General features: G+C 37.7%; 1 protein-coding gene across 3 annotated transcripts; it reads right to left on the bottom strand.

Moving 5' to 3' along the window:
• Window positions 1–9,740: 9,740 nt before the first annotated feature.
• Window positions 9,741–13,683, bottom strand: LOC149211083 (uncharacterized). 3 transcript variants are annotated; one of them, XM_089396904.1, is made up of 3 exons: window positions 13,351–13,683; window positions 13,013–13,156; window positions 9,741–11,724 (listed from the first exon to the last, which is right to left on the bottom strand). In XM_089396904.1, exon 3 carries the CDS (start codon window positions 11,634–11,636, stop codon window positions 10,230–10,232), a length of 1,407 nt encoding a protein of 468 aa, XP_089253030.1. In that variant the 5' UTR covers window positions 11,637–11,724; window positions 13,013–13,156; window positions 13,351–13,683; the 3' UTR covers window positions 9,741–10,229. The 3 variants fall into 3 exon arrangements, with proteins under 3 accessions (XP_089253030.1, XP_089253031.1, XP_089253028.1); XM_089396905.1 differs by having other exon boundaries at window positions 13,013–13,071; XM_089396902.1 differs by lacking the exon at window positions 13,013–13,156.
• Between the last annotated feature and the right edge of the window lie 495 nt (window positions 13,684–14,178).

The raw sequence follows: 14,178 nt of genomic DNA, 5'->3' as shown, positions 1-14,178 counted from the left end.
TCTTCTTCTTTTGATGTTTATAGTTCCTTTTCTTCATCCTCTTCACAATCTATGTAAAACAATTTATTCTCAGCACACTTATGATCTTTAGTGTATTTTCTATCACAACTGTAAGAAAGCCCTTTTGTTTTTTTCCTCTAGCTATTGTGGAGTCAACCTTGTAGGTTGTGGGAAGCTAAGAGCGAGAACACTTCCATATTTATAGTTGTGGTAGACCTCCTTATTGCCATAATTTTGCTTTCAACTTTTCTTGCTACCCTGAATGCATTCTCCAATGACTTAGGTTTCTAAAGACGAACCTTGTATTGATGTTATCCTTTTCCCTATGAAGACATCAATTAGATGGTCCACTTGATATTCAATCTTTAGAAGTCCTCAATGTGCTCGCCAATTGAACCCTTTTGTTTAAAATTTATCATTTGGCTAAAGAAGTTATTGCTCTTTGTATCCTCATAATATGCTATCAATTCATCCATAAAAATTTTCCAAGTGACTAGTGCTTTACAAGAAAAAAATTATCGATACCATACAAATTTATTGGGTTCTAAATATAAAGATGCAATGCATACCTTTTGTGTGTGTTGCACATTGTGTAGATTAAAGAACTTCTCCATCTATAGTATCCATGTTACTGGATCCTTGCCATCAAAGTTCCTCGTATCGATATTTGGAATGTGGTGGGTCTTAAACTCAACATTGGAGTGTATTAAATAATAATTCATATTCCTTTTGTTCTCATCACGATTTTCATGGAGTACCTTGTCACCATTAGGAAGAATTTCTTGTAGCAACTTTGTCAAACCTTCCTTCAAACCTTCGAGGTCCCTTTTCATTTCTATTTTTAAATCATCCATGTTTTCTTTTAAACTGTTCTTCAAACCATCCATCTTAGCTCCCAGTTCATTTTTGGTTTGCGAGAGTGAAACATGTTGCACTTGGTCTTGTAATTTTGATATATCATGTTGCATTTCATTCTCTTCTTCATGCGTCATAATAGAGTTTTCTGTTGGCTTTCTAGGTGTATCCATTTTTGTTTCAATGCTTTTTGGAATTAAATAATGATATATATGCTTTACTATTCCCTTTGAATCATTTCAAACTTATTTTTCAAACAAAAGTTATGCAAAAATACACACACTTTTCTTGTTTTTGGAGCTCGATCTTGAAACTATTGTATCTTTGTTATTTCGATGTCCCAAGGTCTGAAACTTCGTCACGAGGTATTTTTATGTGTCTTCTTTTCAACCCCACAAGTTAAACCAAAATTGGATTCTTCATGATAACGTTATACCAAATCCCCCACGCTAACTTGATTATGGATTGGTTCAGTATAGCAAACTTGTACGAACTGCCACGTGTCACTCTCTCAACATTCAGCCTTGAAACTTGTCCCCAAAAAACTAAATTATGTGCACTTCCAATCATTTTTTTAGAAATTCAAATCCGATCCTCGAAGAGAAAGTTATGACGATTTTTCGTAGGTCGCATGTTTGAGGTTGAATTCTAGAGAATGCAAAAACCCTAAATTCCTTGGACCATATCTCCGAAAATATCGCAAACAAATTCTTGAAATTTTTATATGAAGTTCGCCAAGATTTTGATTCCACGTGGTAAAATTTTCAGCTTCTGAAGCCCTGTAGAAAATTTTTTATAGCAAAAATACCAAAATGGGATGTTTAAAGTAGCAAAACCCTAGGATCTAAAGCTCTGATACCAAATGCTATGTATCCAGATAAAAAATAGCATAAAAACATAAGAAAAAATAGATCAACAACTAGATAATAAGCCACTTCGAGGGGGAAATCTCCATTAGCATCACATAAATGAACAATTCTAGGATGATTCAAATGAAAATACCTCTTTGGTATATATAGGAGTCTAAGGGGTCAAAATAGGGCCTACATAACAATATTGATGTAAGGGCACAACAATAAAAATAGTGGGCTTCTATGGGGCACAACAATAACAATAGTGGGCTTCTATGGGGCACAACAATAACAATATGCGGGCTACACTAGTATTATAGGGACCTAACAAATTTAACCAACAAAGGATGCGTTTAGTCATTGTAAAGGATCAATCTAAGGTTGTAGACGCACTAAAAAATTGAAGTTGAAGATATAGTGAGCATATGGAAAACTCTAATAAAACCACATACAATCATTCACATAATTCTAAAAATCCCTTCCTACTATTGTGACATCTTTATGCAAGATAATTTTTAAAGCATGCCCTTTGAAGATATTAATGGTTGTAGTCGAAGCAAACCAGACCAAAGGAGAATGTTTCCCATTGGTGCCTCAACCATATGACAGTGTACCTATTTATTCACTATTGTAATAAAAAAAACTCAATGAGGACATGATGTGTGGTCATAAAGACTACAAGATTTATCACATCTTCTAGCACATTTGGGTAAAGAAAAATGATTAGCAATATTTGAATTGGACTCTTGGTTTGAACATGTACTACAAGTGACCCTCTTCACACATTGAGAGGTATTCTATACAATAGGTTGTGGTGGAAGACCAAAGACAACTTCAATATCCATCATTTGATTTGACAGATTGCCCAACTTTTATTAAAAATGCTCCTATATTCCATTTAAATATTAGAAACTTGGCCTTTTTTCAGAGAAGAGTCACTAGCCCTAATAAAAGTTGGGAGTAAATCAGAGGCAAGTTGATTGTTAGTATAAACTTAAGCTCCTTGGACAATAAGGTTTCTTGAAAGGGTTTCTTTATCTTAGAGATTACCAACAATGTATCTATCTTTCATCACTTTCTTTAGTTGTATCATGCAATCCATTTCATTTCACTAATTTGGTTAAATACAATTTTGGATTTGTTTTTTTAAATTACTAGCAAAAACTATGAGTTGTTCGAATTAAATTTGATTATTTAATTTTTTTTTTTGAATCTTGGTCTCTTGATTAAATTTTGTTGATTTTTTTAGTAGCTTTAAAATGCTAATATGTACAAGGTTTTTTTTTTTTTTTTTTTTTTATTCAAATGGAGATTGTGAAATTCATTCTAAATTGAATAAAGATTTTTTGATGCTAGCATCTTATTGTTATTGTTATGTTTATTATCAAATTTCATTTTAATGTAAGTTTATTGTTAGGTTTTTTTGGACACTTTTTCAATTTTAGTTATGCATACACACTAAACTCTCTTATCATTATGTTAAACAATATTTTTTAAAATGGTATTTTATATTTGCTTCCTTTTATCGATAATTAAAAAATAACACCCATTATTATGTGTCTGTTATAACTAGTAAAAATGGGTCATGGGAATGGAATAATCATGAGTAAAAATGGTTTATAAAAAAATTGAAATAAAAAGTAAAATAGAATATAATGTTATCATGGAAATTAAGGAAAGGGGAATTTGAAACGTAAAGGAAAAATGAAATGAAATATTGGAGAAAAAGATGAAGCAATTTTAATCAAACTAAAACATTTAAAATATGAAGTTTAGGAATAATTGAAATAAAGTGAAAAGGCATTATTAAGAAGAAAATGAGAATTTTTGAGAAAAATAAGAGTGATCTTGACATTACTTACTAAATATTACTTACTAAATACAAGTTATGAGGAAAATGAATGAAAAGCTTAGTTGACATTTGTTAATGGTAGTGAAGAAGAATGTAAATCTTAAACAAAGCTAACTTATGTGTTGATCAATTGAGAGATTTATTAAAACAAGAGATATAGAAAAAGGAAAAGGTTGAAATTATATTAACATTCATAAATGACCAAAATAATGCAATGGTATTGTAAAGTACAACCAACATAAATAGTTAAGGGGAGCATCTAATAAGTCTCATATTGAATTTTCTAAGTCTATCCGTTAGAAAATTAATTTGTATTTTGCTGGTTTATTTCTTCTACTTGTAAATTCTGAATAAGTTATTTAAAACATTTAGATATCGAAATAAACACAATACAATTACAACATCTATAGATCATCAACTGAAAGAAAACAAGCACACAAGTGACACCGTTATTTTTGAACAAATGTCCTTGGAAAAACCCAATGTGGGAAAACAGATGCAGCTATTCTGAGGGTTATATTATTATGCAACCTTTCTGAGTACAACTAGTTGCCTAACCGGCTCACCCGACAAAGAAAAATACACGACAACAATACCTCTATATTCGAAAAAAGGTATTTAGAAAACTTGTCCCATGAAACCCTCTCCGACACAACTAAAGCTTAGCATTGGCCCTTTTGGTCTCTGTGTCAGCCCTCTAAGGCACTATGCAACCTCTAGGACACTTTGCGTCACTCCAACAACCTCTGCGTGGATGATGCAGTCCCTCTGGCCTCTGCGTCGACTCTGTTGGCTCTGCGTAGCCTAGACTGACTGTTGCTCTCGCTCTCTGCTTCTGCGCTAGTCTTCCAGTGTTCTCTCTGCCTCTCTGCCTCATACTCACTACCCCTCGTTGTTGATCATTGATTCAACTTTGCTTAGCAACCCCGCTCTAACAAAATGAATCACTGATCACTCTGGTGTGTCTTTCAACTGACCCTCAAGCCTCCTCTTATATTTTTCTTGATGGTCCTTCAATGACTGAGATTACATCTCTAATCAACAACTAAGATTAGATTTGTCTTAATCCATGACTTTTGGAACCTTCTAACCCAGTTTTATATAAATACCCATTAATATTTTATTTTTCCTAAGTTTAGACTTATGAACTCCATTAAAAATATTAATTATTTTAATATCTCCCAAATCGGTTAGAATCTACCCAAACCATTTCTGAGTCTTGGAGATCTCATGTGCTTTAGCCTCTCCATCAATTTTCATGGCTAGAGCACATTTGATTCTACCACAAATCAAAACTCCCTCTTAGCGAAGATTGTGCTCTAGTAATACTCCACACTGAGCATCACCCTAGTTATCCGGCACCTGTCCCTATGCTTATGCTAGGCCTCTCCGCCCAACATCCTTTGCAATGTTGTATCCTGTACTGCTGCCCATGGCCCTGCCACTGCCACTACTACATCTGTACGACAACTCCCTATGCATCTGTGTTGTTGTTGGTCCATCCTCCCAACATTGCATCTGCACTGCAACCCCCTCTCATCATGTTGCATCGTGCTACTGCACTACAACTCAGTTAATGAGAAGTAAGTAACTGATCCACCCAACTCTGACATCCCTGTTAGGCTAGAAACACTCTTGATGTTGAAGCTCCCTCTACTGCTAACAAGTGCTCCCTCTACTGACCTTTGCGTTGCTGCAACAACTCCCTGCATCTTGCACCATTGCACACCTCTCTGTGCCATCCTGCACTGGTGGAACACTCTCGTGCCTCTCGCACTGTTGCAACCTGCTAGCCTCGCGTTGTCCAGGGACTCCTACACTATAGCACTCTCTGTCGCTTCATCTGCATCCGTCTCTAACTACATCCGCCAATCCTGCTAGTCCTCTTCGAGGCTCCTGTAGCAAGGTATAATCCAAGAGGTTGGATACCTCAAGGATCCTGCCCCTTATCGCTTGTAGTCCTCTTGACTACAGCTCCATGTCTCCCCACTTCTTCTCAAGTGGCACATGAGCACTCATGGCACAATCGTCATCCTCCTTGACTTCTTTCTCCACCCTCGCTGGCGCTACCTTGGACTCAGAAGCCTCTCCCTTGTTCTTCTTCCTCAGACACTGGTTCACATAGTGACCCAGTTCCCCACAGTGGAAGCACTTGACCTTGGAGAGGTCCTTAGTCTTCATATTCTCCTACTTTCCCGCAGATGCCAGAGCCGCATCCTCTTCCTTCATGATCTTGACCCCTCTACTGCTACTCCCCATCTTCGTCAGCTGTCTGATCTCTTCTTGACGAAGAGCCGCCAACAATTCTTCCCAATCCTGAAGACTTGCCCTGCCTAGTATGCTCTGAACAAACGTCTCCCAATCCTCAGAGACTGTGTTAAGTACGGTCCTTACCATCAACTCCTAATCCAACATGGCCCCAATGGAAGTCAGTTGGTCACAGATCTCCTTTAACTGACTGAGGAAGACATCTATCTGCTCTCCCTTCTACATCTGGTTCAACCTTAGCTGATTCTCCAGGAGTATCTTCCTCTGCATGGAAGTATGTTGGTACAATGTCTTCAAAGTGTCCCACATCTTTGTTGTTGTTTCCTTCTCGGCAATATGTGGAACTACATGATCCTTGACCCCATCAAAGATGATACACTTTGCCTTAGCCATTGCCTCCTCGTACCTTCATTAGCTACCGGGTCAACTGGGATAGCCATCACTCTCAAGGCGAAGCCCTTGATACGATGTCTGTCTAGAATGGACAAGATCCTGGCCTTCCAGACCATAAAGTTGGACGCTCCGTCCACTCTGTCCTGATCTCTCAGCCCATTCACGACCATCTCGCTGCTCTTCTGTTGACTCCTCCGAGTCTCTCTACTTCCCGCCTGGAAGTTCTCGAATCGACTCCTGCTAAGTCTCTCTACTTCCCATCTGGAAGTTCTTGATTCAACTCCTCTGAGTCTCTCTACTTCTCATCTGGAAGTTCTCAATTCGACTCCTGTTGAGTTTCTCTACTTCCCGTCTGGAAATTCTCGGTTCGACTCCTCCGAGTCTCTCTACTTCCCATCTGGAAGTTCTCTTCTGGACTCCCTCTGAGTCCCGATTTCCCTCATAGAAATCCTTCTGCAAATTGTCAAGTTGGTCCTCTCTGATCATCTGTGCAACTGCAACACTAATCCAGATTCCTTGGCTAGAAATCCACCTCGGCAGCAATTTCCTCTACCTTGGTCTTGCCTTGTTAGGTATTGTTCTGACCACAGTACCCCACCAGCTTCGCTCCCGAAAACTGCCCACAGCTTCCTTCGCCCCAAGAACTGAAGGATTGAGTCTCTTGGCTTTGCGCAATCCCGACACTAGAAAACCAGCTGCCTCAGTCAACTGCGTCAGCCCTCCTGGCCTCTGTGTGAGCCTGATTTTTCCTTCCTCAGCGTCTGTGTTGACCTCTCTCTGGCCAAGACTGATGATGCAGTGCCTCTGCGTCACTCCTTCCTCTATCACTTTCTGCAAGAATCAACTTTGTCACTCAGGACAGCTGAATCTGCTGCAAGTGCTCTGCTTAGATGATGCCTTCAGTTTTCTTGTGATCTGCAACCACACTTTGATACCATGTTGAATTTTCTAATTCTATCCATTAGAAAATTAATCTGTATTACGCTGGTTTATTTCTTCTACTTGTAAATTCAGAACAATTTATTTAAAACATTTAGATATCGAAATAAACACAATACAGTCACAACATCTACAGATCATCAACTGAAAGAAAACAAGCACACAAGTGACACCATTATTTTTGGACAAATGTCCCCAGAAAAGCCCAATGCGGGAAAATCGGTGCAACTATTCTGAGGGTTATATTATTATGCAGTCTTTCTGAGTACAACTAAGTGCTTAACTGGCTCACCCAATAGAGAAAAATACACAACAACAATATCTCTATATTCAGAAACACGTATTCAAAAAATCTGTCGCAGGAAACCCTCTCCAACACAACTGAAGCTCAGTGCTGGCCCTTCTGGCCTCTGCGTCAACGTTCTGCTGACCTGAGTCAGCTCCAAGACTCTCTGCATTAGCCATCTGAGGAACTGTACAGCCTCTAGGACCCTCTGTGTCACTCCAGCAACCTCTGCGTGGATGACACAGTCCCTCTAGCCTCTGCGTTGACTTTGATGGGCTCTGCGTAGCCTGGACTGGCTACTACTCTCGCTCTCTGCTTTTGCGCTGGTCTTCTAGTATTGTCTTTGCCTCGTACTCACTGCCGCTCGCTGCTGATCACTGACTCAACTTTGCTTAGCAACCCCGCTCTAGCAAAATGAATGACTGATCACTCTGGTGTGTCTTCCCACTAACCCTCAAACCTCCTCTTATACTTTTCCTATTGGTCCTTCAACAATTGAGATTACATCTCTAATCAACGACTAAGATTAGATTTGGCTTGATCCATGACTTTTGGAACATTCTAACCTAGTTTTATATTAATATCCATTAATGTTTTATTTTTCCTAAGTTTAGACTTAAAAATTCCATTAAAAATATTAATTATTTTAATATCTCCCAACCCGGTTAGAATCTGCCCAAACCATTTCTGGGTCTTGGAGATCTCATGTGCTTTAGCCTCTCCACCAATTTTCATGGCTAGAGCACATATGATGCTACCCCAAATCAACATCTCGAATGAAATCTAATAAACTAAATTATAATAAAATACAAAATTGGGTCTCTAAAGCATGGGAGAACATGCCAAAATAACTATAAGTGTATGACCCAAACAAGATCCAATTTAAACAATTGTATAACTTCCTACTAATTTCCACAAAGTAGTATCAAACACATTGGTTGGGATATCAATCTATAGGAAGTCCCTAAACAATGTTGAAGAATATAATCTATATAGTGGCCTAGGCCAAGGAGAATCAACATAACTATCCTTGAGGGTAGTAGATTGTTGTTCCCTCATGTGTGATTTCCTAATCATCAAAATATATGAATCATTAATGCAGCTAATGAAGCTAGTAGGACAATTGTGGGGAGGAGGTTTTGCTCTAGTATGTGTGGGGGTGTTTATCACCCCATGTCAATGTTTCACTCTCAAGTTGTTGGTGGAGCTTATAGTTATGAGGGAAGAAGTGTGATTGTTTAGTAGTACCCCTGCCATCTATCGAAGAGTTTGCATGATGTTTTCTGCCATTACCAATGAAGATGTGTCAAAAGAATGAAGTAATCAAGCAACTTGACCTAGAGGGCCCCAAAAGAGAACTATGATCTCCTGAGGAAGTGCTAAACATAATTAGTCGAAGTAACTAAAAAAACAACTAGGCTTTCCTTAACATCCTTGAAGAGGCAAACATATGTCCGTCAAATTCCATAATAGATGAGTTACTATGATACTATATCTATGGTACTATATCTATACATGGTTATATATTGAGTGGGATCTCTTTGGTTTGTATAAAATTTATTTTTAGCATAGAAGGTGTATTTGTAAATATCAAATTTTTAAGATAATCTATTGTGGAATGTTGACAAAAATATACCATCAAGATAAAAGTACATTAGCTCTATAAAAGCTTGACCCTTGAGGTTCACCTTCCAAGATGATAATTTAGATACTGAATGAGGGAATTTAAGGTTTTTAATGAGTATACATGGCTTGTGACCAGTGTTCTTCATTTTTCGCTTATTAACACCTTCATGATGGGGTTAAGTGACTAGTGTATACACCCCAAGCATAGATAAAACGTGGCTGGTGACAACTAATTATTCTTGAATTTTCATTTAAATGCCTTCTTCATGTAAGTTACACGGCTGGTGCAAACCTTTGAAGCCACAAAAAAGTAATTGGGTGCTTGATAAGTTACATTTTAGTCCTGAAAGTCACTAGCTGAACTCCAAATCACGGAAGTTGTGGGCACTATATCATTATTATACGCTTTGATATTTGTCCTACTAATTTTTTACTCAACCTTGGAGATCCCTTAGGCACTCCCTTGATATATTTACCAGACCCATTGACCTTTTTTGGCCATCTATGTGCATTACTATTCCGTGGTGCTACAACCTCTCTTATACATCTGTTTCAGTTGTATACTTATTATTTCATGTTTATATAATTATTCTCCACACCTTTCTTATCTTCAAAATACGACCTCATGCATCATTGTTCTGCAATTAAATGCTTAACAATTAACTTCAACTTCTGCTAAAATCTCGGCTCTCAGTTTGACAATTTTTTTATTTACATCGCAGTTTATCAAAATAGTGTTTTTCCTTACAGCTACGATTGATTGTAGAGGTTCTACAATACTGCATATATTGAGGTATTTACTTTGGTCTTTAGGACTCTGTAAAGAACTTGGTTGACTCTCTTATTATTGACAGCCCTCCCCATTTACTGAAGGCACTCGCTTTCCCCTATACAGCGAAGGAGGATAGAGGAAGTAAATCCAGATATGTGGCAGGTCAATGAAACTAGATTCCAAAAGCATGGACATAACATTTTTAGACGAGTTGAAGCAATAAAATAGCAGGAGATTCAGCAGGTAATGTGAAAGATATACTGTCTGAAGGCTAAGGTCCAGAGGATAGCAATAAAACCTATTAAAAAACTATAAAAACACAGACCAATTTACACACTGGAATCCAAACAACCAAAAAAACAGACGACTCCCAGGAATTGCATGTCCTTATACGGCAACTTGAACACGGCGCTTCCCTGGTCGTTCTATTGGCCCTGCAGGAGATGGCCCTCTGAAACCAAAGATAATTCTATCTTGAACACACCAGTGGAACGGAATTGGGTTAATATTCCTTCTTTTACAATCATAACAAACTTCACAAATGCTGTGCTGTTGATCACCACGAACTGTGACAGCTGGTACCCAATTGCAAAATCCATTGTTGTATCTAAGAAGATCATGGGACGGTACACGGGCTTGAGACTCACGCTGTTGAACCTGCAACATGTGAGCTTGGATTCTCTGCAAACTTATATCCCTTGTGGTGAACCCTAGAGATGCAGCAGCATTATGGAACGGTACTCTGGAAGGAAAGAATCCTGCAGAAGAAATTGACGATGGTGGTAACCTGGCCCCATAAGGAGTTGACAAAGGAGGTGACATCGATAGTGAAAAGGACGGAGACAAAGTCGATGCCCTGTTAAATGGTGTTGCATAGCCTGACGATACAGCCCCATTTCTAACTAAGCTTATGTTAGGTCTGAGATGGGAGACTTGCGGGAAAGAATCACCATATCTCTCCCGGCTGAACAGCTCAGAATGAGGCATTTGAGCATTGAACTGAGAATGGAAAAGTTTCTGTCCAATAGTTCTTTCCTGCAAAACGTGAGAAGCTTCAAAATGGACCCCTGGAATTGCTTGCATAGCAATATTTCTCTGACCTTCATTTTGCGAATTAGAATTCATTGGCTGTGAAAATTTAGGAACAGAAGAAGAGTTGGAACTCTCATTCTTGATTTCAATTTCCACTGCACTGCCTTCTGAAGGTAGGACTGCATTGGCATCATCCAAAACTGGCCTCTCTGTGGAAATTCCAGGTTGGACTGTAGCTGGGCATCTCAACGATGTCAGCTCTACTTTGCCATCTGCTACCATCTCATTGGCAGGTGAAACGTTTCCAGATCCTTCACTGCTGCCACTATCCGAAGGAGGAGACCAATCCATATGGGAAACTGGAGATAAGGAAGCATCGGGTGAAAATACATTTTCATCATCATCCCCATTATTGTAGGCATCCGCACTGCGTTTCTTTGAAACTTTCCTTTCCTTCTTGGACTTCTTCATAGAGACCAGAAAATGACAATCCTTTTCTTTGCTTGGATTGTGCTGGTTCAGAATAATGCTGAAATTTGTGTTCTCATTGATCGGAATCTTTTGCCGTTTTTCAGTGTCTTTAGATGTCTTTTTGCAGACAAACATGGAAGACAACTGATTTCCAGGAATTCCAGTTTTCTGACTCATCAGAGTTTGAAAACGCTTGAATGTGAGAGCCGAATGCACGCCAACATGACCCTTTTCATGATCCTGCTCTCCATCAAAGAAAACTACTGGGTACGGTGTTGCAAAGCTCTCCATGATCCAGCCCTACCGTGTCTCGAATAGAAGTGGTACCAACCACAGTCATCTAGGATCTGTGTCTAGTTAGACACTAACCCCTTTACCCCTGAAAGAAAATGTCTTGCAATGTCAATTCAGTTATGGGACACATTCTATAAAATATCAGCAAGAACTATACGTCATCCGAGCATACAATAGAACAGGCCCAAATCCAAGAACATGTCAGAGCCTCAAATATATTCAGGGTAATGTAAGCCTCAACTGAGAATAGTTCTGATAATGTCACATAAAATGAAGGTTTAATTCTCAGCAGATAAAACAGAGTGATAATTGCCAATTCTCACTCAAAAGGGACGTTGCCATGAATTCTTTTTAGAGGATAATCATAATCGTTAAGATAAACATACTAATAAAAAGGAGAAAGTACTTTCTCATATTTTAAAACAAAGCTATAGTGGTCCCAAACTAAGAACTTATGGAGACGAGAGGCACTAGATTCTTCCGGATGCTTTGAAAATACAGGAGAAATCAAAAGTAAACAATTCCCAGTCCAAGAATAGCGAAAACAGAGAAGGTAAATTCGTCAAAAACAACAACATTGCCTTTTTAATGTCAATCCAGGGGCTTCAATTTTGATACTCTAATGAAGCTACAAGTGTCTGCTACCAGAATCACGAAATTTGATAGAAGATAAAAGACAAAAATAAAATCCTTTTGCCCATGGCATAATTGATCTGCTCAAATTCAATATAACCATTTCCCTTGAAGCCTGAATATGAAGAAGCCGTGTTCATTCCGCTACAATAATGGAAAATAAGGTAAAGAATCCTATCCGACGTTCAGGAAATCAACTGTCATGAAGCCGAAAAATTGTAGCAGATAAATGATCCAATAGGAAAAGAAATGGTTATACTCCCTAACGAAAGGCAGAAAGCTCAAGCTCCGCTGCAAATTTTAAGAAATTGGAACATAAAGCCAAACAATTCAATCCTGTTTCTGAAACCCTGAAAAGGCAAGTAAAATGACGAACCTCCAGAATAATACTCCCGCACATGAGGCAGGTAATTTAACTTCCAAATTGAAATGAAAAGGAAACTGGACAAGGCAAAAATAAAACAATGACTTGGTACACATTCAAATGATCATAGACAATAAACTAATTTGCAAACAAAGAGCACATAACTCAAATTAAACTATTAATTAATCAAGAACGAAGCTCAAATGCTGCAGAAGAACTAGGTTTTTTACAACAGCCCGCACAAAACTTAAAAAACCGTCGATTTGAGCTAAAATGAAGGTAAAAATTTGAAAAATAAAAAATAAAAAATACATATCCAAGAGAAAGCTTTAATATGGCTGAACAAAGAAGTTATCACAACCAGACCCGTACATACCTCACAGGCCGTCAAATTGAAATACAAAAAGCAGGGGATATTGGAAAATCATCTCCGATCTGGGGTCATAAAACATTGCATTCTTCTTAAAAACGTGAACAAAGCTAAAATGGTTCAGAACGTCAAATCGCGGACCGCAGGACTCTATTTCGACATGCAAGGCATTTAAACCAAAATCAAACAACGCCGAACAGCGATCGTGGGTGCGGAGACCTTAAATTCGGCTCCACGCCATCCAAATAGCTAAATATGCCAGAAAATTACACGAAGTGACAAAATTTAATCTCATTTTATAAGCAAAACCCAAATTTGATGGATGAAATGGCTCAAAAGGCTACCTTAACAGCATTTAGCGCATGCATGCAAAGATGGGTCAAAAGAGGGCGAATCGGGGATCATCTGGTACCGTTCGAAGGAGCAGGATGAGGAGAAGAAGCGTTTCTCACCCGCAACGCGATCCGCGACCTGAATGCCGCCCGATTGCCGCTCCAAAGCTCATTTTGCAAGCGCCGGATTCAAAATGGAGGAATCTCCGCCTGACATGAGATTGTTATGATGGTATGCAAGCCAGAAGAGGCTCTGTAACGGAAAAAGTTAAGCTTCGCCGTACCGGCTGTTCAGCCCCGTTAATGACGGGTTACCGGCCTTTCTTCTCGGCAGTTTTTAGCCCTTTAAAATTCACGTTCATAAATATATATATCTATATCTTTTTAAATTTATACTAGGGATTTTGATTATTTACATTTTATATATTACTTTATAAATTTTGAATTGTTATTTTATGTTTTTTTAATAACGGAAATTGTTATTATTATTATATATATATACACGTAAAATTTATATTTTTAAAACCATTTTTAAAATAAAAATTATTTTTTTATAAGAAAATTAATTTCATATTATATAAAAATTATTTTTATAATAATAACAAATAGCGTCTATATTCGAAAAGTTTATTTCAAACACTCCGTTGTCAAAAACTAATTTTTTTTACGAACACAAATTATTTTCAATAATTTTTACAAAGAAAATTAATTTCAAATTATATAAAATTAATTTTATAATAATACGAAATATTGTTTATATGTGGAAAGTTTATTTCAAACACTCAATTTTTTACCAAGAAAATTAATTTCATATTATATAAAATTAATTTTATAATAATA

The sequence above is a fragment of the Pinus tabuliformis genome, chromosome 1_2 (assembly GCF_031772625.1).
Source record: "Pinus tabuliformis cultivar Carrire ecotype Pingquan chromosome 1_2, CPIR1, whole genome shotgun sequence".
Taxonomy (NCBI): domain Eukaryota; kingdom Viridiplantae; phylum Streptophyta; class Pinopsida; order Pinales; family Pinaceae; genus Pinus; species Pinus tabuliformis.
The sequence above is the reverse complement of the archived record's forward strand: the minus strand, read 5'-3'. Positions and strand labels throughout refer to the sequence as shown.